The 27,211-nt window shown below is 34.8% G+C and overlaps 1 protein-coding gene and 6 non-coding genes across 7 annotated transcripts; 1 reads left to right on the top strand and 6 right to left on the bottom strand.

Annotated features, from left to right (window-relative positions):
- The first annotated feature begins 5,898 nt into the window (after positions 1 to 5,898).
- LOC116010669 (zinc finger BED domain-containing protein RICESLEEPER 2-like) lies at positions 5,899 to 9,058 on the top strand. Its single transcript, XM_031250168.1, has 5 exons — positions 5,899 to 8,011; positions 8,097 to 8,158; positions 8,268 to 8,400; positions 8,830 to 8,938; positions 9,046 to 9,058. Exons 1-5 carry the CDS (start codon positions 5,899 to 5,901, stop codon positions 9,056 to 9,058), a joined length of 2,430 nt encoding a protein of 809 aa, XP_031106028.1.
- Positions 9,059 to 17,379: 8,321 nt separating this feature from the next.
- Positions 17,380 to 17,451, bottom strand: TRNAH-GUG. Its single transcript has one exon. It is a non-coding gene; the product is annotated as a tRNA-His (tRNA).
- Positions 17,452 to 19,325: 1,874 nt separating this feature from the next.
- On the bottom strand, positions 19,326 to 19,397 carry TRNAH-GUG. The gene has a single exon. It is a non-coding gene; the product is annotated as a tRNA-His (tRNA).
- A 2,133-nt stretch (positions 19,398 to 21,530) lies between these two features.
- Positions 21,531 to 21,602, bottom strand: TRNAH-GUG. The gene has a single exon. It is a non-coding gene; the product is annotated as a tRNA-His (tRNA).
- A 777-nt stretch (positions 21,603 to 22,379) lies between these two features.
- On the bottom strand, positions 22,380 to 22,451 carry TRNAH-GUG. Its single transcript has one exon. It is a non-coding gene; the product is annotated as a tRNA-His (tRNA).
- Positions 22,452 to 24,964: 2,513 nt separating this feature from the next.
- On the bottom strand, positions 24,965 to 25,036 carry TRNAH-GUG. The gene has a single exon. It is a non-coding gene; the product is annotated as a tRNA-His (tRNA).
- Positions 25,037 to 26,260: 1,224 nt separating this feature from the next.
- Positions 26,261 to 26,332, bottom strand: TRNAH-GUG. Its single transcript has one exon. It is a non-coding gene; the product is annotated as a tRNA-His (tRNA).
- Positions 26,333 to 27,211: the final 879 nt, after the last annotated feature.

Below are 27,211 nucleotides of genomic sequence, written 5' to 3'. Positions count from 1 at the left end.
TCTCCCACACTGGTTCTCTTTCTATACCCTCTTCGTTACGGTCACTGTCTCTTCAAAATATTCTACATGTTCCTCATTTAAAAGCCTCTTTATTATCTGTGCATAAATTTACTTCTGACAATGATGTCTTTTTTGAGTTTCAACCGAGCTACTTTGTTGTAAAGGACCGGCGCACCAGTAGGGTTCTTCTTAGTGGTCCTAGAACTGGGGGGATGTACCAGCTTCCTGTGTCGTCGCCTGTTGCGTTCCTGTCTGCTCGAGCGTCTCCTAAGACATGGCACAACCGTCTTGGGCATCCTCACACTCGTGTTCTACGTCAAGTACTTTCTGTTTGCCCAGTTAGTGGGTCTCTTAGTTCGTTTAATAAATTGTGTACTGTCTGCCAGTTAGGGAAATCTACGCGTTTCCCTCTTTCTCGTGTTAGTCATTCTAGTGCATCGGTTTTAGATCTTGTGTACACAGATATTTGGGGTCCTGCCCCTGTTCTTTCTGTTGATAGTTTTCGTTACTTCGTAATATTTGTCGATGATTTTTCGCGTTATGTCTAGTTTTTTCCTATGAAATTGAAAACATATATTTATTCCATTTTTGCTAATTTTCGTACTTATGTTGAGAAATTCTTTTCGTGTTCTATTAAATCTCGGTGGTGAATATCGCAAGCTACATGCGGTGTTCACAGTTGCCGGGATTGTTCATCGCCAATCATGCCCTCATACGCATGAGCAAAATGGCAGGGTTGAGCGTAGACACCTTCACATTGTTGAGAATGGTCTTGCGTTATTAGCCCATAGTCGTGTCCCTCAGTGTTATTGGTCCTATGCTTTTGAGTCTGCGGGTCATTTAATAAATCGCTTACCTTCAGCACTCACTAAAAATGTTAGTCCTTATACTATTCTTTTTCGTAAATCTCCAGACTACTCTTTCTTGCGGGTCTTTGGTTTTGAATGTTTTCCCTGTCTTAGGACTTATAATCGGCACAAGATGGATTACAGGTCTGTTCCGTGTGTTTTTCTTGGTTATCCATCCTCGTTCAGTGGGTACAAGTGTCTAGATTGTGTCTCTAGGCGTGTTTATATAGCTCTTCATGTTCGTTTTAACGAGTTTGTTTTTCCTTTTCATAGCTCTGCAGTTCCTACCAGTACCGTGCCTTCATTGGTGTTGCCTTGGGCTAGTATTTCCAGTTCTGTGGTGCCTCCTGCTACTCTACCTGTTTCTGTTATTGCAGGTGGTTCTTCTCTAGTTGATACAGGGGGTGTGGCTCCATCTGCTCCTCTTTCCTCTACGGTTTAGCCTGTTGAGAGTGTTCTATAGCTCAATCTCGTCCCTCACGTGCTCGTCGTTGTGTGATACTACCGCGCTGTCATCGTATGGTCTTGCGCAGCTCTACAGCTGCTCAGCGGCGTTCTCCTGCTGCTTTGGTTGCTTTTGTTGATGATGAGGTTCCTACTTGCTACTCTTAGGCTGTTAAGTCGCCTGACTAGAGGACTGCCATGAATGCTGAGTTTAATGCTCTTCTTTTAAATAAGACTTGGCGTTTGGTTCCTTTTGATGCTAGTATGAACATTATTGGTTGCAAGTGGGTGTTTCGAGTGAAGCGTAAGTCTGATGGCACTATTGAGAGGTACAAGGCACGGTTAGTTGCTAAGGGCTTCAATCAGGTTGCAGGAGAGGACTATTTCGAGACGTTTAGTCCTATTGTCAAGCCTACCACTGTTCGTCTGTTATTGTCTTTTGCAGTTTCTCGTGGGTGGTCTATGAGACAACTGGATGTGCACAATGCCTTTCTCAATGGAAATGTCATGGAGGATATTTACATGCGGCAGCCTCCAAGTTATGTTCATCCTACCCTCTATACTCATGTCTGTAAATTGGAGAAATCTTTATATGGTCTCAAGCAGGCACCGCGAGCGTGGTTTATGCGGTTATACACCTTTTTGCTTTCTGTTGGCTTTCGTCCTTCGCAGACAGATGTTTCGTTATTTATTTATGCTTCTGGGGAACTACGTGCCTATGTACTTGTTTATGTCGATGACATTTTGTTGATGGGCAACTCTTCTGTCTTAGTTGATGACCTAATGGCTAAATTGTCTTCTGAGTTTAAGATTCGAGACCTTGGTAAGCCGAGGTTCTTTCTTGGTGTTGAGGTTGTTTATATTGGATCAAATATTATTTTATCTCACTGACAATACATGCTTGAGGTTTTGCGAAAGGTAGGAATTGAGTCTTGTAAGCCCTTGGCTACGCCTATATCTGTTTCTATGTCTGGTGTTTCTGCTGATGTTTCTTTACTTGATGATCCTACGTCTTACAGGTAGTTGGTTGGCTCTTAGATGTATATGCTGGTTACTCGTCCTGATCTTTCGTTCGTTGTGAATCGTTTGTGTTAGTTTATGCACAATCCTACTGACCAACACTTGGCTGCTTTGAAACAGGTTTTGCGTTATATTAAGGGGTCTTTAGATCTTGGTTTGTGTCTGCCTGGCTCGTTGGCTCCTACTATTCATGCCTTTTCTGACTCCGATTGGGCTGGCTGTCAGGTTGACAGGAGGTCTACTGCCTGGCTCGCTTTATTTTTCATTTCATATTTTTCCTGTTTATAATATTTAAATTCTATATTTCTCAATTTTCGATTATTCGCTTCCGCATTATTCCGCTATATTCCTAACAAGTGGTATCAGAGCCACATTCTAACATAAAGGCTCCTCATAGGATCTTAATACCTTAGCTTCTGACTGCAAGACCCTCCTAGGCCAGTTTCATACCGTCAAGATTGTGCATATCTTTCGTGAAGGCAACCAGCGGTGTCGACTACTTAGCCAATATGGAACAAAGTTCGTCTTGGGGTACAACCGTGTTGGATCTTCCTCCAGAAGAGCTTATGAAACTTCTTCGACGTGACTCATCGGGCGTTGCCTCCAGTGTTACTAATCCCTTGGGGCCTACGGGCTCCTCCCGTTCACCAAAAAAAAAAAAAAAAAAAAGAGGCTCCATGGTTAAAGTCAAATGGGCCGAGTGACATGACAAAATAATCATTCTCAAATTAAACTCTACTAAAAATGTCATTACACTCTTAAAAATAGTATATTCTAAACTTGAGCTCTCTATAAGTGTACATACGTAAAACATTTCAAAAGTATGGTAGGTTTGACTTTACACCATTGAAAAATACACTTGATTTTCTTTTTTACTATTTCCACACACAAAAATTCTCATGCCCATTTTATTTTCCATAATCTATTAGACTATTATATTTTATATTGTGGTTTCATGTTGCGTCATCCCACAATCCCACATAAAATCAACAGTAATAATTCTTGAGTATATAATACAAATATAATATAATTAAAGAACTAAAACCATTATATTATCTTTAAAAATTAAAAACATAAAATACAGAGGGAAATTAACTTTATTTCATTGATCGTGTGTGGTCTAGTAATACAAAGTGACTTACTCAAATGGGAGGTCATGAGTTTGAGCATCAATGGTGAGGACGATATTGACTTTTTGTGCTTCAGTAGGTTAGATACTACATTGTAACAGAGTCATAGTACTAAAAACAAAAAAACTCTATTTCATTATGGATATTTAAACATACCACCTTTATAATTGTTTTTCATTATGGATATTTAAACATACCATCTTTATAATTGTTAGTTATTTAGAAATCGAATTTTATTGGCTGACATATATAATACTAAAGCAAGAATAGTCTAGTTGTTCAAACAAGACTAGAAAATATATGCTCATCGACGTATCTTTTTGACATACCAAAATTTATCGATAAGTAACAACTAATAGAGTATCTTTCAAAAAAAAAAAAACAACTAATAGAGTAATTTAAAATGGAATTAATATCACTTTTGGTCCCACGACTTTTGAGTTTTATCTTTTAGTGCATAACTTTAAATTTTTTCAATTTTGGTGCCTAACTTTATTATTTTTATCAGTTTTGGTCCTTCTGGCCAAATCGACGATGAAATGTTGTCGGATTTTATATTTTTAAAGGTAAAATCACTATATCAAGGAAGTATCTTCAATATCTAAACAAAATCACTGTAAAATAAAATTTATAGATGTTTGATCGATGCAAATAATGGTGAATATGATTTTTCTTTTGTTTAGATATTAAAGATCTTTTTTTGGGATAATGATTTTGCCTTAAAATATAAAATCCGACAACATTTCGCCGTCAATTTGGTCAGAAGGACCAAAATTGATAAAAATAACAAAATTAGGCACTAAAATTGAAAAAATTTAAAGTTGTGCACCAAAAGTGATAAGACCTCAGTAGTCGTGGGACCAAAAGTGATATTAATTCTTTAAAATGGGGATATGCATGGGCCAGGAGTTATACTAGTACTAGGATAACAGAGATTTAGAGATGAGAATATGTTTATTGCTGGTATATAGGGTAATTGGTTGATCTGAAGCAGGCTAGCTGGAGCAATCCGGTCAGTACAAGGCAAAGATTCTTAGTATAATCCTTGATTCTTAGTATAATATGTGAAAGTGAGTCAAAGATGGTGATCTGTTAGTCTGGAGCTAGTCGGAGTAGTCTGATTAATATTTAGTTCAAATGTTTGAAGGGTAAAAGACTATCCCTCCTAAGTTCTAACTAGATAGATATGCGCTTTTCATACTTGAAACCCACAATGTTATGATGGCGGGTAGGGGTGTGCAATACCCGACCCACCCGAAAAACCCGACCGACCCGCAATCCGAATTTGAGTATGAAACGGGTGTCACTACCCGATTCCATCAACCGACCCGTTGATGGGCTTAAGTGCGGGTGTAGGTTATCGGGTAGGGTTGAGAAAACTCCTCCCCGAACCGCCCGAATACCCGAATACGACGTCGTATGATGTGTAATATATATATACTCCTTTGTTCAGAGGGTGCCAACCCTAGGTCATTTGTGCTCTTTCTGCGCAGTCGCGACTCGCGACCTCTCCTCTCTGGCTCTTTGTTCTCTTCTCTGAGACTCTGAGAGTCTGAGTTCTCTCAATTCTCACTTCTCAGTGATCTCACTTCTCAGTCTCAGTCTCTCTCGAGTCTTTAGTCTTCTACTCGAGTCTTTTGTTCTCTCAACTTTCCGGTGGAACTGTGGAAGCCCTTAACGCCGTTGCAACTGTCGACTTGAAACCGGTGGAAGCCCTAAAACTCCGGTGAGGCTTTTATCTAAACAAATAGAGAGTAGACTCATTAGAGACTGAGTCTTTGACTCTTTGAGCCGTTTGAGGTATGCCGGAACCCTAGTTCATAGATTTTAATTGTTATTGTATATTTGTATTACTGGTGTTGTGGATTTGTGTTTGATATGTGAATATGTGATTCTGTAGTTCTGTTGCTATGCCTTTGATATGTTATTCTGTTATGATATACTGATTACATTGAAATTAGGGTTTGCCCTAATTCAATTTAAGTGTGGAACTGTGGAAGCCCTTAATTATTGCTATGCTTTGATCTGTTATTCTGTTATGATATACTGATTACATTGAAATTAGGGTTTGCCCTAATTCAATTTCAGTGTGGAACTGTGGAAGCCCTTAATTATTTCTATGCTTTGATGAGTTTGATCTGCTATTCTGTTTTGAATTATGATATACTGATTACATTGAAATTAGGGTTTGCCCTAATTCAATTTAAGTGTGGAAGCCCTATTAGCCCCTAAGTGATGAACTTTCTAACTTTGTAAGTTCTGAAATAAAAATAAGTTTATGGAATTTATGGACCCTTAAATCAGTTAAATGTGTACCTCAGTATCTGTGTTTGTGTACCTCAGTATATGTTTTTGACTGTATGAGTCTAGCTGCATAACTATAAGTGTATAACCACACTATACTGACTTGATCTTTTTTTCCATACTGATTTCTAATACACATCTCATTTGTAAAGATGGAGAGTATTAGTTTGTCTGGGCAACCTCCTCCTATACTATCTAGTGAGGAACTTACTGGGGTGGAAGCAGAAGCTGTGGAGAGAAATCAATCTCAGCAGCAAACTGTGCCTCCTCCTCAATCTGTTCCTTCAAAAAAAAGAAAGGAGGTTGAAACCAGATCCCCATTATGGGATCATTTTGAGAAGGTCAAAAACAGTAGTGGAGTGGTTATGCATGCAAAGTGTATTTATTGTGCAAAATTATATGGTGGTCAGTCAAAAAAGCATGGCACATCTTCCTTAAGGCATCATATGCTTAACTGCCTAAAGAATCCTCACTCCAAAGATGTTAGACAATCTCTGCTAACATTTCAGCCTGTGGTTAGTCCTAGTCCAGAGACGGGGGTTAATGTGGGGGTCTTAACTACTTGGGTGTTCAATCAAGATGCAATTAGGAGGGCCCTAGCAGAAATGATACTCATTGATGAGCTTCCTTTCAGATTTGTAGAGGGGCAGGGGTTTAGAAAATTTATTCTTGTTGCATGTCCTAGATTTAAGATCCCATCTAGATGGACTATAAGTAGGGATATTTATCAGATTTTTTCTGATGAGAGGGTAAATTTGAAGAAACTGTTTAGGACTTCCTGCCAAAGAGTTAGTATCACAACTGATACTTGGACTTCTGTCCAAAGGATAAACTATATGTGCATCACTGCACATTTTATAGATGACCAATGGAAGCTACACAAAAAGATCATATCATTTGTCCCTGTCACCTCACATAGGGGGGAATACATTGCCAAAGCCTTAGAAACCTGTCTTCTAGAGTGGGGGCTAAAGAATATATTCACTGTGACTGTTGACAATGCCTCTAGTAATGACACTGCTATGGGTTTCTTCAAAAAGAAGTTGCTGTCTTGGGGGGTTTCTTCTGTCAAATGCAATTATGTGCACATGAGATGCATTGCACATGTCTTAAATTTGATTGTCCAAGATGGGTTAAAGGATGTAGACAGTTCTGTAAAGAAGGTGAGGGATGCAATTAGATATGTGAGAAATTCTCCTGCTAGGCTAAAACAATTCAGGGACCTTGCTGATTTAATAGGGGTGGAAGCCAAGTCTAGTTTGACTCTTGATGTACCAACTAGATGGAACTCAACCTACTTGATGCTTAAGAATGCAGTCACATATCAAAAGGTATTTGAGGCCTATGAAGAAAATGATAGTTCATTCTCACATGATTTAGGTGAATCTGTCCCAGATTTCATGGATTGGCATTCTGTTGAGCATATGGTGAAGTTGCTTAAATGTTTTTATGAAATGACCCTAAGGATTTCTGGTTCTTTGTATGTGACTGCCAATAATTTCTTCTCTGAAATTTCTGACTTGTCTTGCATGCTGTCTGAAATGGTGGAAGCTGAATCTGCCTCTGTTAATCTGATGGGTTTCAATATGAAAACGAAGTTTGAGAAATATTGGGGTGATCCTGATAAAATGAATGCCATCATTTTTTATGCAAATATATTGGATCCAAGGGATAAAATTGCATACATGCCCTACCAGTTCACACAACTGTATGGTGATGATAAGGGAGAATCTTGTTTCAAAAATGTTTTAACTGGTCTGAAGAATTTGTTTGATGACTATGTGCATGGTTCATCTGTCACTCCTGTCAGTGTTGATTCTGCTACTGCTGTCACTGGTACATCCCAGTCCCACTCTCAATCTGTCACCATTGGTAGACCACAGTCTAAACTGAAATCTCAGTTAAAAAAGCAAAGAGCAGAGAGTGGTGAGTTGGGAGGCAAAAAAACTGAGCTGGAAATCTATCTAAGTGAGGAAATTGTGGAGGATGAAAATCCTGATTTTGACATTTTAAATTGGTGGAAGATCAATACTAGTAGGTTTCCTATCCTCTCCCAATTGGCTAGGGATGTTCTTGCTGTTCCCATTTCAACTGTAGCCTCTGAATCTGCTTTTAGCACTAGTGGGAGAGTGCTAGATGCATTTAGGAGTTCATTAACTCCTAGAATAGTGGAAGCACTTGTGTGTGCCCAAGATTGGATGAGGTTGCCAAACCAACCCATCTCAGTAGAAGAAAATCTGGATGAAGTGGAGAGATTAGAAACAGGTAACTACTAACTACTAAACTACTAGTTAACTTCATTTTCATTAGATAATTTTTAAAATCTGATTGTCTCATTTTTTGTTTGCAGAACTGGTGAGTGGCAGTGGAGTTGGGAGCAGTGAAGTTGGTTTATCACTTCCCACAATTGCTGTAACTAGCCTACTCCTCTTAACTCTTAAGCCTTAACTTATTCATTTATTCTTGTCTTTTTTGTTCAATTGACTTGGTTTGAACTATAAGGTGTTGGAAACTTGGACAGTTGCCAATTGGCAAAATGGCAAGTGGCTGGGCAACTATTATTTGTTGCTGCCATTTTGCAATTTGCCAGTTTGGACTGTTGGAACTTGGAACTATGAGGCAAGAACAAATGGATAATTTGCAAGGTGCAACAGGTTTGAATGTTAGGACTTAGGAGTCCTAAGTTGATGGTAATAATGTATCTCTCACTCTCTTGTCTCTGCTGCCTCTCTAAATTTATGTTTATCTCTCTACTTCTATCCTTGGCAAAGATGATGCTTCCACCAATAGTCTGAAAAAAAAAAGGCTATGGGTTGGTATGTTGCACTGAGTAGTGGGTATAACTCAACTACTCAAGTAGCAATTTGCCCTCATTCCTTGTTTTGACATGAAAGCTAAAGCATGCTGAGCCATTCCTTGTATTTAAACAGTGTACTTCTTAATTTTCATTATGATTTATTAATTGTGAGTTGTGACTTGTGAGTTGTGACTGATTTGTTTAAGTTATAACTTTTAATTAGGAGGAAGATGAGGAATAACAGATTAGCAGATTCACTATGTGTAGTTGTACATTTCTACTTCAGTTTTGGGATTTTTGTCAGTTCACCTTCACAGATTATCAGCTACACTTAGTTCAGTACTTCAGTTAGTTGGTTACTTGATGCCCCTAGTTGGCAAAGATTGGACAATTTGGTGACTGGAGTCACTTATTATGTAATTTTGTAGTTTGTTACTTCTGCAAAATATGTAATTATGTAGTTTACTTAGTTAATTTGCCACTTAATTTTGTATATTTGCAGTTGTAACTTGTAAAATGGCCATATGGTTTAACTAGGTCACTTATTTTAGTTATTTACTAAGTTATTTTGTCTTTTAAGTCTTAAACTTGTATAATGTACTTCTATAATTTATTATATTTGATGAAAATCAGTGTTATTTTTTTATTTCCGAAATTATTACGAAAACCGCAATACCCGACAGAAACCGAACTTTAAAAAACCGAGTGGATTTTCGATAATTATATGGCGGTTAGGTTACTACAATTGTTAACCGTTAACCGAACGGTTTCCATCTTTGTATAACCGAACCGACCATACCCGACCGATGCACAGGCCTAATGGCGGGTGACAAGTCGTGATGATGTTATGGGCTCTGGTTGGTTGTAATTGGTGAGGTTATTGTTGGAAATTTATGGCAAATTATACCGTGCACCATGGTGCACATAGCAATGTGCACCACGTACGTAAACGACGTCGCTTTGAGCATTGTAAACTAACCGTCCCTTTTTTTTTTGGAAATCACGTTTCCCGTTTCGGCCGGTCTGTGTATTTATGTTAATATTCTGTGTATTCTAGTTAATCGTTCTGTGTATTCCAGGCAATCATTCTGTGTATTCTAGGCAACCGTTCTGTGTATTCATGTTAGTAACACATGTTGTGATGTGTTTGTGCATTCGAATGTTTAGGAGGATGAGTTTTGTGTATTTTGTGTCAATATTATGTGTACTCATGTTATTAACACAGGTTGTGATGTGTTTGTGCATTCGAATGTTAAGAGGATGAGTTCTGTGTATTTTGTGTCAATATTCTATGTATTCTAGGCAAACATTCTGCGTATTCTAGGCAAACGTTCTGTGTATTCTAGATAATGATTATGTGTATTATAGATAATGAATTCTCTGGAGTCATTCGCATCCGCGTCCACTAACATCGAAACGACGTCGTTTTGGACCAGGGTGCACATTGCTATGTGCACCGTGGTCCACAATATAACGATTGAAAATTTATATAGTAATGAAATTAATGTTTCCGAAGGACTACTATGAAAGCTTAAATAATATTTGAAATTGTGAAATTATAAATATATATATAACAAGTTTTGCCTTTGTTTGAAAGAAAGAAATAAATGGCAACATTGGGTTTTACTATTGGAAAGAAATGGGTGTAACACTCAAGTACGTGTTTATCATAAAATGAAATTAGTAAGAGCTGAAATCCCATGTTTATACCCTTCAAAAATAAACAAATTGAAAATCTTAAAGAAGTCTCGATCTAAAAACCTAAAGGTTCTTTGTATTAAATGGGATATGAGTTTTTGAGCACATCAACCAAAATTATTAAAAAAGTTTAGTTCCAAGTAGCTGTACGTACAAGAATCATATTCGTAACGTGTATAATGTTGGAAATAATTTTCGAAAAACCGAAGAAAATGGAGAAAATAGAAAATTCACAATAAATAAATAAATAAATCCACGAAGGATAATTACAACCAGGAAATGAAACCACACAAGGTTAAATAAACTTGGAAGCTGCTTGGGAACGAAGATTAACGATATGATCTTTGGGGTAGTTGCAAACACGAGTCGTGTTGTCACTGTCCTTAAAATCTTATTTACCGCCTCCCGGGATGCTGGAGCTTTGCGGCCTAGGTTTCCCAGGATAAAACGTACTACGATCCCTGCATTTGAGCACACAGACTTGGGACCCGGCGAACGAGAACGTGGGATGAACACAGGTGGCTAGAAGGAAGGCTGAGCAGAGTTTCGAGGTGGAAAAGTATGTATTTATATATATGTATATCTCTTACAAATGCTACTACTCACCTAGAAGTATATATAGTAGATGAAGGATTAATGGCATTTAACATGGCAGTCAATTCAGGCATTGTAACCTCCTCCCACAAACAAGACTTAAATCTGCCACTAACTCTCCATTAAACCACCCACTAACAAGAAACTTAATTCTAGATGTTATGATCAAAATTAATAAGAATTAATTCTGTAGCATATTGAATTAGTCTCCTGAACAGTCACGGTGGAAGGAGAATCGACGGACCAGACTATAGTCTACGAGAGGTCACTTTAGTTACGCCCAGAAGGCCGTCTGTGAGACATCGACTCTTAGCCGCGAGAGGTCAACCCATGCGAGCTTCGAGAGATCACCGCTAACGCATGCTTCCATCCGCGAGAGATCACCTCTCGCAGGCGCAACTCAGCTGCGAGACATTGGCATGTCTCGCGCACTGCCCAGCCGCGAGACATCAAGTATATCTCGCGCGTTGCTGCGAGAGGTCGATCTCTCGCAGGCAGTGGTGCAAAGTCAGTGGCCCAACCAATGTGGGACAAAAGGCTTACTCAAAGCTTTTTCCACACAAATTCCATCTCAAATGGGTCTACTTTGAGAATCAATTTCTCATTCACCCATTATCCATTTTGAGCGTATAATATATCGATCTCTTCGTCTAACTACGAAGAACTCGAATCCACTTTGACCCGACCCAAATCGGAAGTGGACCCCACATATATTTATACCACAAATTGGCCACTTAAAATGCCATTTATGCAATTTTTTTCCCCCATATAGAAATACTAGACCTCAAATAAAACTCAACCCTATAATCAACATTGTCTCATATTGTACGTGGAAGTGTACAGAACTAAACCCGCAGTTCTTTTTTCATTAGTATCATCACTGTTCAGTACAGTCTAATGATGTTAACCAACCTCCTAGGTGGTTGTTATGGGATTATATTCTTTCCATTTCTTAGCATTGCACAATCTCCTTCAAGATAAGGTTCTTATAGCTACGCTCGAGCCATTCCATCATGTTATTGGTGTTTGCATGATGGAATGTTCGATCACAGTTGCAACAACCTCATCCCGGAGAAGATTATGCAGTGCTGGGAAATGGAAAGAATACAGGAATCCCATAACAGCCACCCGGGTTAGCATAGTTTTGATCATCAAGTTTTATTTAATTTCCTATGCAACTACATGATGGATTACTTGTAGTATAGTATATTTAGACATATCACAAAAAGATAATCCATGCATGCTATAATCAACAAATTAAATGAATATTTCTAAATATTTTCATTGAATATAAACTATATATATAATTAAAGATTTTTTAAGAAAATTCTTTTGATCAATTTGAAATCAGGGAATAGCTAGCTACAAAAGATAATATTTTGAACATTTCAAAGTTCAAACAATTTAGCCTTTCTAATTTTTGTAGTATATAAACATGAAATCTGATTTGATATTTAAAGTTATCAGATTTGATCGGTTTCTCGTGCCATCAAACTTTTTTATATTTAAATACTTTATAAATTTATCATATATGGTTTCTTATACTCCAAACCTAGTTGCATATATGACTACTAAAAATTATCTTATAATGCATGAATACCTCATTAGTTGCATCATCTCTAGGTTGACCATCGCAAGAAACAAGAAGCATATGTTGATTCTTTCGGCTCAGACAATTGCCTCGTCCCACGCTGCACAAAATTAAAAGAGATTGGATTAGCTAGGTTTAATTACTAATTATCAAGAAAAGGAATAAAAAAGTGTGACTAATAAAGCATACCAAATCGTTTAGAAGAAAAGGAGGAAGCATCCGGCTTGCACGGGCTTAGCTTTGTGGTTTAATAGACAGTATTTAGAAGAACAGACTAAGGTTCAAAACTCAGCAGTGGAAGTGTCGAAATTATATTCAAAGTGGGCAGATCCATTGTACGCACCGACATTTGGCCATGTCTACTGAGCCACTGAGTTATAGTAATTTACTTCCTCCAACATGTTCAGCCAAGGCGTGAGGGCCCTTAGGATTCAAAGGGAACGCAGTTGTTTCCGATTTCAAAATTCCCTTGAAAACAATTTTCATTCATGTGGAGGATTGTTGGAAAATTGCACTAAAAATGGCATTTTAAGTGGCCATTTTGTGGTATAAATATATGTGGATCCACTTTCGAATTTGGGTCGGGTCAAAGTGGATTCGGGTTCTTCGTAGTTAGACGAAGAGATCGATATATTATACGCTCAAAATGGATAATGGGTGAATGAGAAATTGATTCTCAAAGTAGACCCATTTGAGATGGAATTTGGGTGAGGAAGAAAGCTTATGTAGCTTTTGTCCCACATTAGTTGGGAATGAACATTTGCCCCACTATATATACAAGAGTCTTTTTATGACTAAGTAACTTGTATAACATAGAGGTTCTCTCTCGCGCGCAGGGGGGTGCAAATCAAATCCCAAACTGAGCCTGAAAAGGCTTGACTCGTGTACGCCGGCACCTGGAGGATAAGTTATGCCATATTATTTTCGAACAAGTTTTCCATCTCAGAACCACATGAGATCAGAAATGGTCTCTTGTTTGAGACGGACGAAGTCGACCTCTCGCGCGCGTCCGATGTCTCGCGGCTGATACGATGTCTTGCAGCTTGCACTGCTTGATGTCTCGAACCAGCGCTGATGTCTCGAAGGTACCCAGACTGGAACGATGTTTCGTACTGCGACTCCGGTGACCTCTCGAACTGCGACCGTTCACCTACTGGATCCAGTGAAATAAATGACTCTTGGCATTACGGAATTAAATCTATTAATTCCAATCATCATTTCAGAGTTAATTCTTGTTAGTAGATTAGTTAGTGGGTGTTAATATTTTGCTAGTGGAGGAAGGTTACACATGGGAAATTAAATGCCAGATTTAATGCAATGATCACATCCTTTACTATATAATTCGTTGGTGAGCAGCAGATTTGTAAGTAAAACAAGAACACGAACAAGCATCACACAGAACACACAAAACTTTCTCTCCTCAAAACTCTGCTCATCCATTCCTTCAAGCCATTTGCGTTTCATCCCACGTTTTAGTTCGTCGGACTCCAAGTTTGTGTGCTCAAACGCAGGAGTCGTAGTACATTTTATCCTGGGAAACCTAGGCCGCAACGCTCCAGCACCCTGGGAGGCGGTAAATAAGGTTTTAAGAACAGTGGCAACACGACTCGTGCTTCCAACCACCCCGAAGTTCATACAGTTCAACCCACTCAACATCCAGGTTTATTCAACCTCGTGTGATTTTATTTCTTGGATGTAATCGATCCCTCGTGGATTATTATTTTCGATTATTATCTATTGTTTGTTGTTTTTTCCATTTTCTTTGTGATTTTCTCGAATCAGATTCCTACATATATATGTGTATATATATATACATATATATAAATATACACTTATATATATACACATACATATATACACATATATATATACGCGCACACGCGCACACACACAGACACAGACACAGACACACACACACACACACACACACACACACACACACACACACACATATATATAATGAGAAATCAAGAAAAAAAAGTGGGGTAATTTTCATAAATATTACAAACTTTTAAAATGAGAAATCAAGAAAAAAAGCGGGGTAGGTAATTTTCATAAATATTACAAACTTTTAAAATGAAAAGAGTCATTTTCATAAATATTACAGAGTTTGTTTTATTTTCAATTGTTAGATCTACTAAATCAATGGTTTGAATATGACCACATGTTCTCACCCGCGACATGATTCTCACCTTATTAGGACCTATATATATACCTAATAAGGTGAGGACCATGTCACAGATGAGAACATGTGGTCATATTCAAACCATTGATCTAGAAGATCTAACAGTTGAAAATAAACAAAAACTCTGTAATATTTATGAAAATGACTCCGTTTATTTTAAAAATTTGTAATATATATGAAAATGACCACGCTCATTTTTACTTGATTTCTCATCCATCAGATCTTGCAAATTAGTGGTTTGAATTTGTCAATAAGTTCTCGCTTGGGGGATTGTGTGTGTGTAAAAAATTATTCACTAAATTTAAAAATTTAATAGGAAGCTTACACGACAATTATTATTATCCAATACTTTTTTGTATTGGGAAAATTTAAGGGGTAAGTAATATGGGATTACTTTGTATTCCTAGAAAAAATTAGAGAGATTTTAAATCTTCTACTAAGATTTTAGCCCAGGTCTCCACTGCCATAACATAGAATTCTAACCACAACCACTCATATAACTAGCTAGTATGTAAACATTTTATATAAATTGTATGAAGCTAAGCTTAGCAAAAAATGGTGGAATAAAACTCTTAAAACATTTCCATGTTTTCAAATACTAAACTACTAAACATGTATCGCTTCTTGCTCTACTTTTTCAAGGTTCCTTTTGATTGTGTTTATCATATCGGCTTATAACACTTGCATTCGCTTGTGAACACAAGTTGCATTTAAAAAAATTATTCGTAAAAGTTAAAAATTCAATAGGTAGCTTACATAACAATTAATTATTACGGAGTATTATCCAAGACTTTCGTGAATTGAGAAAATTTTTAATTAAGGGGGTGTAATGGGAGTAAGTAAGATGAGATTACTGAATATTATTATCAATGACTTTCCTAAATTGGCAAATTTTTTAATTTGGGGAATGGGGTGGGATAATTAATATGGGATTACTTTTTATGCCTAGAAAAAATAGAGAGATTTTAAATCTTTGATAAAACTACTATTGTGTTTGTACTGTAAATGTTTCAAAATCTAAATAATGTTCTAACTTATGCGGCATATGTTTTTATAAGTTATAAAGCTTACATGACAATTACTATTATCCAAGACTTTTGTGAATTGGAAAAATTTTGGGGGTTAGCTAGGGTGGGGGTAAGTAATGTGGGATTACTTAGTATGCCTAGACAAAATTATAGAGATTTTAAATCTTTGAAAAAACTACTATTGTGTTTACAAGGTAAATCATTCGAAATCTAAATAATGTTCTAAATTATCCGGCAAATGTTATTCTCAGTTATATAGCTTACATGACAATTATTATTATCCAAGACTTTTGTGAATTGGCAAAATTTTGGGGATAAGTAATGTGGGATTACTTTGTATGCCTAGAAAAAAATTAGAGAGATTTTAAATCTTTAACAAAACTACTATTGTGTTTGTAAGGTAAATCATTCGAAATCTAAATAATGTTCTAAATTATCCGACATATGTTATTCTTAGTTATAATGCTTACATGGCAATTATTATTATCCAAGACTTTTGTGAATTCGCAAAATGTACAAAATCTATTATTTTAGATTGTGGCTGCTGGGATTCGAGCCTAGGTTTCCACAACCTGGAATTCTTACCACTAAGCCACAACCACTCATATCACTATTTAGTGTGTCATCATTTGATACAAACGGTATGATGCTAAATGCAGAAAAAAAATGGCGGAATATAACTCTTAAACCTTTTCCATGTTTTCAAATTACTACAATTCTATACTTGTATCGCTTATTTTTCAAGCATAAGAAATCTGCTGTTTCCTTTCGCTTGTGTTTATCGGTTTATAATACTTGCATTCGCTTGTGAACACAAGTTTCATTTAAAAATATTATTAGCCAAATTTAAAAATGCAATAGGAAACTTACGTAGCAATTAAATATTATTATCAATGACTTTCCTGAATTGGCAAAATTTTTAATTTGGGGGATGGGGTGGGGTAATTAATATGGGATTACTTTTTATGCCTAGACAAAATTAGAGATATTTTAAATCTTTCACAAAACTACTATTGTGTTTGTACTGTAAATGTTTCAAATTCTAAATAATGTTCTGACATATGCGGCATATGTTTTTCTAAGTTATAAAGCTTACATGACAATTACTATTATCCAAGACTTTTGTGAATTGGAAAATTTTTGGGGGTAGGGTGGGGGTAAGTAATGTGGGATTACTTAGTATGCCTAGACAAAATTAGAGAGATTTTAAATCTTCAAAAAAACTATATATTATTGTGTTTACAAGGTAAATCATCCGCAATCTAAATAATGTTCTAAATTATCCGGCAAATGTTATTCTGAGATATATAGCTTACATGTGGGATTACTTTGTATGCCTAGACAAAAATTAGAGAGATTTTAAATCTTTGAGAAAACTACTATTGTGTTTGTAACGTAAATCATTCGAAATCTAATTAATAATGTTCTAAATTATCCGACATATGTTATTTTGAGTTATAAAGCTTACATGACAATTAGTATTATCCAAGACTTTTGTGAATTGGCAAAATTTTGGGGATAAGTAATGTGGGATTACTTTGTATGCCTAGAAAAAAATTAGAGAGATTTTAAATCTTTAACAAAACTACTATTGTGTTTGTAAGGTAAATCATTCGAAATCTAAATAATGTTCTAAATTATCCGACATATGTTATTCTGAGTTATAAAGCTTACATGACAATTATTATTATCCAAGACTTTTGTGAATTGGCAAAATGTACAAAATTTATTATTTTGAATTGTGGCTGTTGGGATTCGAGCCCAAGTCTCCACGGCCACAACGTGGAATTCTTACCACTAAACTACAACCACTCATATCATTATTTAGTATGTCATCATTTGATACAAACGGTATGAAGCTAAATGCAGAAAAAAAATGGCGGAATATAACTCTTAAACCTTTTCCATGTTTTCAAATTACTACAATTCTATACTTGTATCGCTTATTTTTCAAGCATAGGAAATCTGCTGTTTTCCTTTCGCTTGTGTTTATCGGTTTATAATACTTGCATTCGCTTGTGAACACAAGTTTCATTTAAAAATATTATTTGCCAAATTTAAAAATGCAATATGAAACTTACATAGCAATTAAATATTGAGAAAATTGCCATTTTAGTCTACTGACTATTGGGGTCCTCTTAATTTCAGTACACGACTTTCATAAGTGTTAATTGCATACCTTGACTATTCAATTTCTGTGAATTTTGGACTCTCCGGCCAAATTGCTGGCCAAATCTCATCGGAATTTCCTAAACCTTAAAATAATGAGGGCATTTTGGTCATTTCACACCCTATATCTTCTTCTCCGGCGAGCTACCCCATTTTTTCCGACGACCGCTTCGTCTTTGACTCCCCTCCGAATCGATGGCAATTTCCTAAACAACTGAACAACTTCGTCTACTCTTCTTTCCTTGCACAGCCCAGTCAACACGACATTGTAACAAGCCAAATTAGGTTTCCCACCCTTGGCCGCTATGACCTCCAAGAGCACCATAGCCTCATCGTGTTGGCAAAGGGCATAAACCAGATTTGTAGCTTGGGTTAAATCAGGCTTATAGCCTTTCTCTACCATATACTCTAAATACAGAATTGCATCATGTAGCTTAAGTTCTCTGGTTGTTCTATCATTACTGGCAACATTCCAGTTAGGCAGAACAAAAATACCATCTTTCACGGCTAATTCGCTCTGTTTCCAACAAGAATTACTAGTAGGGGTATGGGCAATGGCTAATACTCTACAAAACCTCTTCTTATGCAGGAATGAGTCATAAAGCTTGGGCCTTTCGGGCAAGAATTCGCAGGGTTTTCTTGCGAGATCCAAAGATGGGTTTGTTAATGGAGGCGATGAATTTATAAGCATAGTCATGAATTGAACAATTTCGTGAATAAAAAACAATTCCTTATCTCCAGAGTTTTGACACGACAAGAAACTTCATATGAAGTTGTGTGGACGAAGCGGTCATCGGAAAAAATGGAGTAGCTCGCCGGAGAAGAAGATATATGGTGTGAAATGACCAAAATGCCCTCATTATTTTAAGGTTTAGGAAATTCCGGTGAGATTTGGCCGGCAATTTGGCCGGAGTGTCCAAAATTGACAGAAATTGAATAGTCACGGTATGCAATTAACACTTTTGAAAGTCGTGGACTGAAATTAAGAGGACCCCAATAGTCAGTAGACTAAAATGACAATTTTCTCTTAAATATTGTTATCAATGACTTTCCTGAATTGGCAAAATTTTTAATTTGGGGGATGGGGTTTGGTAATTAATATGGGATTAATTTTTATGCATAGAAAAATTAGAGAGATTTTAAATCTTTGACAAAACAACTATTGTGTTTGTATTGTAAATATTTCAAAATCTAAATAATGTTCTAACATATGCGGCATGTGTTTTTCTAAGTTATAAAGCGTACATGAAAATTACTATTATCCAAGACTTTTGTGAATTGGCAAAATTTTGGGGATAAGTAATGTGGGATTACTTTGTATGCCTAGAAAAAAATTAGAGAGATTTTAAATCTTTGACAAAACTACTATTGTGTTTGTAAGGTAAATCATTCGAAATCTAAATAATGTTCTAAATTATCCGTCATATTTTATTCTGATTTATAAAGCTTAGATGGGATTTATTATTATCCAAGACATTTGTGAATTGGCAAAATGTACAAAATCTATTATTTTGAATTGTGGCTACTGGGATTTGAGCCCAGGTCTCCACGACCACAACGTGGAATTCTTACCACTAAACTATAACCACTCATATCATTATTTAGTGTGTCATCATTTGATACAAACGGTATGATGCTAAATGCAGAAAAAAAATAGCGGAATATAACTCTTAAACCTTTTCCATGTTTTCAAATTACTACAATTCTATACTTGTATCGCTTATTTTTCAAGCATAAGAAATCTGCTGTTTCCTTTCGCTTGTGTTTATCGGTTTATAATACTTGCATTCGTTTGTGAACACAAGTTTCATTTAAAAATATTATTAGCCAAATTTAAAAATGCAATAGGAAACTTACGTAGCAATTAAATATTATTATCAATGACTTTCCTGAATTGGCAAAATTTTTAATTTGGGGGATGGGGTGGGGTAATTAATATGGGATTACTTTTTATGCCTAGACAAAATTAGAGATATTTTAAATCTTTCACAAAACTACTATTGTGTTTGTACTGTAAATGTTTCAAATTCTAAATAATGTTCTGACATATGCGGCATATGTTTTTCTAAGTTATAAAGCTTACATGACAATTACTATTATCCAAGACTTTTGTGAATTGGAAAATTTTTGGGGGTAGGGTGGGGGTAAGTAATGTGGGATTACTTAGTATGCCTAGACAAAATTAGAGAGATTTTAAATATTCAAAAAACCTATATATTATTGTGTTTACAAGGTAAATCATCCGCAATCTAAATAATGTTCTAAATTATCCGGCAAATGTTATTCTGAGATATATAGCTTACATGTGGGATTACTTTGTATGCCTAGACAAAAATTAGAGAGATTTTAATATAAATCTTTGAGAAAACTACTATTGTGTTTGTAACGTAAATCATTCGAAATCTAATTAATAATGTTCTAAATTATCCGACATATGTTATTCTGAGTTATAAAGCTTACATGGCAATTATTATTATCCAAGACTTTTGTGAATTGGCAAAATTTTGGGGATAAGTAATGTGGGATTACTTTGTATGCCTAGAAAAAAATTAGAGAGATTTTAAATCTTTAACAAAACTACTATTGTGTTTGTACGGTAAATCATTCGAAATCTAAATGATGTTCTAAATTATCCGACATATGTTATTCTGAGTTATAAAGCTTACATGGCAATTATTATTATCCAAGACTTTTGTGAATTCGCAAAATGAACAAAATCTATTATTTTGAAATGTGGCTGCTAGCCCAGGTCTCCACGGCCACAACGTGGAATTCTTACCAATAAACTACAGCCACTCAAATCATTATTTCATGTGTCATCTTTTTATACAAACGATATGAAGCTAAACGCAGAAAAACAATGGCGGAGTATAACTCTTAAACCATTTCCATGTTTTCAAATTAAAACACTTCTAAACTTGTATCGCTTCTTTTTCAAGCATAGGAAATCTGCTGTTTCCTTTCGGTTGTGTTTATCGGCTTATAATACTTGCATTCGCTTGTGAACAGAATTGTTTCATTTAAAAATATTATTCGCCAAAGTTAAAAATTCAATAGGAAACTTACATATCAATTAAATATTATTATCAATGACTTTCCTAAATTGGCAAAATTTTTAATTTTGGGGATGGGGTTGGGTAATTAATATTGGATTACTTTTTATCCCTAGACAAAATTAGAGAGATTTTAAATCTTAGACAAAACAACTATTGTGTTTGTACTGTAAATGTTTCAAAATCTAAATAATGTTATGACATATGCGGCATATGATTTTCTAAGTTAGAAAGCGTGCATGACAATTACTATTATCCAAGACTTTTGTGAATAGGAAAACTTTTGGGGGTAGGGTGGGGGTAAGTAATGCAGGATTACTTAGTATGCCTAGACAAAATTAGAGACATTTTAAATCTTTGAAAAAACTACTATTGTGTTTTCAGGTAAATCATTCGAAATCTAAATAATGTTCTAAATTATCCGGCAAATGTTATTCTGAGTTATATAGCTTACATGTGGGATTACTTTGTAAGCTTAGACAAAAATTAGAGAGATTTTAAATCTTTGAGAAAACTACTATTATGTTTGTAAGGTAAATGATTCGAAATCTAAATAATGTTCTAAATTATCCGACATATGTTATTATGAGTTATAAAGCTTACATGGCAATTATTATTATCCAAGACTTATGTGAATTCACAAAATGAACAAAATCTATTATTTTGTAATGTTGCTGCTGGGATTCGAGCCCAGGTCTCCACGGCCACAACGTGGAATTCTTACCACTAAACTACAGCCACTCAAATCATTATTTCGTGTGTCATCTTTTTATACAAACGATATGAAGCTAAACGCAGAAAAAAAATGGCGGAGTATAACTCTTAAACCATTTCCATGTTTTCAAATTAAAACACTTCTAAACTTGTATCGCTTCGTTTTCAAGCATATGAAATCTGCTGTTTCCTTTCGATTGTGTTTATCGGCTTATAATACTTGTATTCGCTTGTGAACACAATTGTTTCATTTAAAAATATTATTCGCCAAACTTAAAAATTCAATAGGAAACTTACATATCAATTAAATATTATTATCAACGACTTTCCTGAATTGGCAAAATTTTTAATTTTGGGGATGGGATGGGTAACTAATATTGGATTAGTTTTTATGCCTAGACAAAATTAGAGTGATTTTAAATCTTAGACAAAACAACTATTGTGTTTGTACTGTAAATGTTTCAAAATCTAAATAATGTTCTGACATATGCGGCATATGGTTTTCGAAGTTATAAAGCGTACATGACAATTACTATTATCCAAGACTTTTGTGAATTCGAAAAATTTTGGGGGTAGGCTGGGGGTAAGTATTGTGGGATTACTTAGTATGCCTAGAAAAAATTAGAGACATTTTAATTCTTTGAAAAAACTACTATTGTGTTTTCAAGGTAAATCATTCGAAATCTAAATAATGTTCTAAATTATACGGCAAATGTTATTCTGAGTTATAAAGCTTACCTGGCAATTGTTATTATCCAAGACTTTTGTGAATTCGCAAAATGTACAAAATCTATTATTTTGAAGTGTGGTTGCTGGGATTCGAGCCCAGGTCTCCACGGCCACAACGTGGAATTCTTACCACTAAACTACAGCCACTCAAATAATTATTTCGTGTGTCATCTTTTTATACAAACGATATGAAGCTAAACGCAGAAAAAAAAATGGCGGAGTATAATACTTGCATGTTTTCAAATATTAGAGACATTTTAAATCTTTGTAAAAACTACTATTGTGTATACAAGGTAAATCATTCGAAATCTAAATAATATTCTAAATTATCCGGAAAATGTTATTCTGAGTTACATAGCATACATGTGGGATTACTTTGTATGCCTAGACAAAAATTAGAGAGATTTTAAATCTTTGAGAAAACTACTATTGTGTTTGTAAGGTAAATCATTCGAAATATAAATAATGTTCTAAATTATCCGACATATGTTATTCTGAGTTATAAACTTACATGGCAATTATTATTATCCAAGACTTTTGTGAATTCGCAAAATGTACAAAATCTATTATTTTGAAATGTGGCTAATGGGATTCGAGCCCAGGTCTCCACGGCCACAACGTCGTATTCTTACCACTAAATTACAGCCACTCATATCATTATTTCGTGTGTCATCTTTTTATACAAACGATATGAAGCTAAACGTAGAAAAAAAAATGCCGGAGTATAACTCTTAAACCATTTCCATGTTTTCAAATTAAAACACTTCTAAATTTGTATCGCTTCTTTTTCAAGCATAGGAAATCTGCTGTTTCCTTTCGAGTGTGTTTATCGGCTTATAATACTTGCATTCGCTTGTGAACACAATTGTTTCATTTAAAAATATTATTCGCCAAAGTTAAAAATTCAATAGGAAACTTACATATCAATTAAATATTATTATCAATGACTTTCCTGAATTGGCAAAATTTTTAATTTTGGGGATGGGGTGGGGTAATTAATATTGGATTACTTTTTATGCCTAGACAAACTTAGATTGATTTTAAATCTTAGACAAAACAACTATTGTGTTTGTACTGTAAATGTTTCAAAATCTAAATAATGTTTTGACATATGCGGCATATGATTTTCTAATTTATTAAGCGTACATGACAATTACTATTATCCAAGACTTTTGTGAATTGGGAAAATTTTGGGGGTAGGGTGGGGGTAAGTAATGCGGGATTACATAGTATGCCTAGACAAAATTAGAGACATTTTAAATCTTTGAAAAAACTACTATTGTGTTTTCAAGGTAAATCATTCAAAATCTAAATAATGTTCTAAATTATCCGGCAAATGTTACTTTGAGTTATATAGCTTACATGTGGGATTACTTTGCATGCCTAGACAAAAATTAGAGAGATTTTAAATCTTTGAGAAAACTACTATTGTGTTTGTAAGGTAAATCATTCGAAATCTAAATAATGTTCTAAATTATCCGACATATGTTATACTGAGTATTAAAGCTTACATGGCAATTATTATTATCCAAGACTTTTGTGAATTCGCAAAATGTACCAAAATCTATTATTTTGAAATGTGGCTGTTGGGATTTGAGCCCAGGTCTCCACGGCCATAACGTGGAATTCTTACCACTTAACTACAGCCACTCAAATCATTATTTCGTGTGTCATCTTTTTATAAAAACGATATGAAGCTAAACGTAGAAAAAAATGGCGGAGTATAACTCTTAAACCATTTCCATGTTTTCAAATTAAAACACTTCTAAACTTGTATCGCTTCTTTTTCAAGCATAGGAAATCTGCTGTTTCCTTTCGGTTGTGTTTATCGGCTTATAATACTTGCATTCGCTTGTGAGCACAATTGTTTCATTTAAAAATATTATTCGCCAAACTTAAAAATTCAATAGGAAACTTACATATCAATTAAATATTATTATCAATGACTTTCCTGAAATTGCAAAATTTTTAATTTTGGGGATGGGGTGGGGTAATTAATATTGGATTCTTTTTTATGCCTAGACAAAATTAGAGAGATTTTAAATCTTAGACAAAACAAATATTGTGTTTGTACTATAAATGTTTCAAAATCTAAATAATGTTCTGACATATGCGGCATATGTTTTTCTAAGTGATAAAGCGTACATGACAATTACAATTATCCAAGACTTTTGTGAATTTGAAAAATTTTTGGGGTAGGGTGTGGGTAAGTAATGTGGGACTACTTAGTATGCCAAGACAAAATTAGAGACATTTTAAATCTTTGAAAAAACTACTATTGTGTTTACAGGGTAAATCATTCGAAATCTAAATAATGTTCTAAATTATCCGGCAAATGTTATTCTGAGTTATATAGCTTACATGTGGGATTACTTTGTATGCCTAGACAAAAATTAGAGAGATTTTAAATCTTTGAGAAAACTACTATTGTGTTTGTAAGGTAAATCATTCGAAATCTAAATAATGTTCTAAATTATCCGACATATGTTATTTTGAGTTATAAAGCTTACATGGCAATTATTATTATCCAAGACTTTTGTGAATTCGCAAAATGTACAAAATCTATTATTTTGAAATGTGGCTGCTGGGAAAAATGTACAAAATCTATTATTTTGAAATGTGGCTGCTGGGATTCGAGCCCAAAATCTATTATTTTGAAATGTGGCTGCTGGGATTCGAGCCTAGGTCTCCACGGCCACAACGTGGAATTCTTACCACTAAACTACAGCCACTCAAATCATTATTTCGTGTGTCATCTTTTTATACAACCGATATGAAGCCATTATTTCGTGTGTCATCTTTTTATACAACCGATATGAAGCTAAACTTTCGTGTGTCATCTTTTTATACAACCGATATGAAGCTAAACGCAGAAAAAAAATCTTTTTATACAACCGATATGAAGCTAAACGCAGAAAAAAAATGGCGGAATACAACCGATATGAAGCTAAACGCAGAAAAAAAATGGCGGAGTATAACTCTTAAACCATTTCCATGTTTTCAAATTAAAACACTTCTAAACTTGTATCGCTTCTNTTTCGTGTGTCATCTTTTTATACAACCGATATGAAGCTAAACACAGAAAAAAAATGGCGGAGTATAACTCTTAAACCATTTCCATGTTTTCAAATTAAAACACTTCTAAACTTGTATCGCTTCTTTTTCAAGCATAGGAAATCTGCTGTTTCCTTTCGGTTGTGTTTATCGGCTTATAATACTTGCATAAGCTTGTGAGCACAATTGTTGCATTTAAAAATATTATTCGCCAAAGTTAAAAATTCAATAGGAAACTTACATATCAATTAAATATTATTATCAATGACTTTCCTGAAATTGCAAAATTTTTAATTTTAGGATGGGGTGGGGTAATTAATATTGGATTCTTTTTTATGCCTAGACAAAATTAGAGAGATTTTAAATCTTAGACAAAACAACTATTGTGTTTGTACTGTAAATATTTCAAAATCTAAATAATGTTCTGACATATGCGGCATATGTTTTTCTAAGTGATAAAGCGTACATGACAATTACTATTATCCAAGACTTTTGTGAATTTGAAAAATTTTGGGGGTAGGGTGGGGGTAAGTAATGTGGGACTACTTAGTATGCCTAGACAAAATTAGAGACATTTTAAATCTTTGAAAAAACTACTATTGTGTTTACAGGGTAAATCATTCGAAATCTAAATTAAATAATGTTCTAAATTATCCGGCAAATGTTATTCTGAGTTATATAGCTTACATGTGGAATTACTTTTTATGCCTAGACAAAAATTAGAGAGATTTTAAATCTTTGAGAAAACTACTATTGTGTTTGTAAGGTAAATCATTCGAAATCTAAATAATGTTCTAAATTATCCGACATATGTTATTCTGAGTTATAAAGCTTACATGGCAATTATTATTATCCAAGACTTTTGTGAATTCGCAAAATGTACAAAATCTATTATTTTGAAATGTGGCTGCTGGGATTCGAGCCCAGGTCTCCACGGCCACAACATGGAATTCTTACCACTAAACTACAGCCACTCACATCATTATTTCGTGTGTCATCTTTTTATACAAACGATATGAAGCTAAACGCAGAAAAAAATGGCGGAGTATAACTCTTAAACCATTTCCATGTTTTCAAATTAAAACACTTCTAAACTTGTATCGCTTCCTTTTCAAGCATAGGAAATCTGCTGTGTCCTTTCGGTTGTGTTTATCGGCTTATAATATTTGCATTCGCTTGTGAGCACAATTGTTTCATTTAAAAATATTATTCGCCAAAGTTAAAAATTCAATAGGAAACTTACATATCAATTAAATATTATTATCAATGACTTTCCTGAATTTGCAAAATTTTTAATTTTGGGGATGGGGTGGGGTAATTAATATTGGATTCTTTTTTATGCCTAGACAAAATTAGAGAGATTTTAAATCTTAGACAAAACAACTATTGTGTTTGTACTATAAATGTTTCAAAATCTAAATAATGTTCTGACATATGCGGCATATGTTTTTCTAAGTGATAAAGCGTACATGACAATTACAATTATCCAAGACTTTTGTGAATTTGAAAAATTTTGGGGGTAGGGTGTGGGTAAGTAATGTGGGACTACTTAGTATGCCAAGACAAAATTAGAGACATTTTAAATCTTTGAAAAAACTACTATTGTGTTTACAGGGTAAATCATTCGAAATCTAAATAATGTTCTAAATTATCCGGCAAATGTTATTCTGAGTTATATAGCTTACATGTGGGATTACTTTGTATGCCTAGACAAAAATTAGAGAGATTTTAAATCTTTGAGAAAACTACTATTGTGTTTGTAAGGTAAATCATTCGAAATCTAAATAATGTTCTAAATTATCCGACATATGTTATTCTGAGTTATAAAGCTTACATGGCAATTATTATTATCC

Source organism: Ipomoea triloba, chromosome 1 (assembly GCF_003576645.1).
Source record: "Ipomoea triloba cultivar NCNSP0323 chromosome 1, ASM357664v1".
Lineage (NCBI taxonomy): Eukaryota > Viridiplantae > Streptophyta > Magnoliopsida > Solanales > Convolvulaceae > Ipomoea > Ipomoea triloba.
This window is presented reverse-complemented; position numbering and strand designations above follow the sequence as displayed.

Excerpts from the sequence above, each read along its gene's own strand:
- LOC116010669 (XM_031250168.1), top strand. The coding sequence starts at position 5,899 with ATGGAGAGTATTAGTTTGTCTGGGCAACCTCCTCCTATACTATCTAGT. Across the intron at positions 8,159-8,267 it reads TATCACTTCCCACAATTGCT|TTGCCAATTGGCAAAATGGC; the intron begins GTAACTAGCCTA and ends AAACTTGGACAG. Across the intron at positions 8,401-8,829 it reads TAATTTGCAAGGTGCAACAG|TTTTGGGATTTTTGTCAGTT; the intron begins GTTTGAATGTTA and ends TTTCTACTTCAG.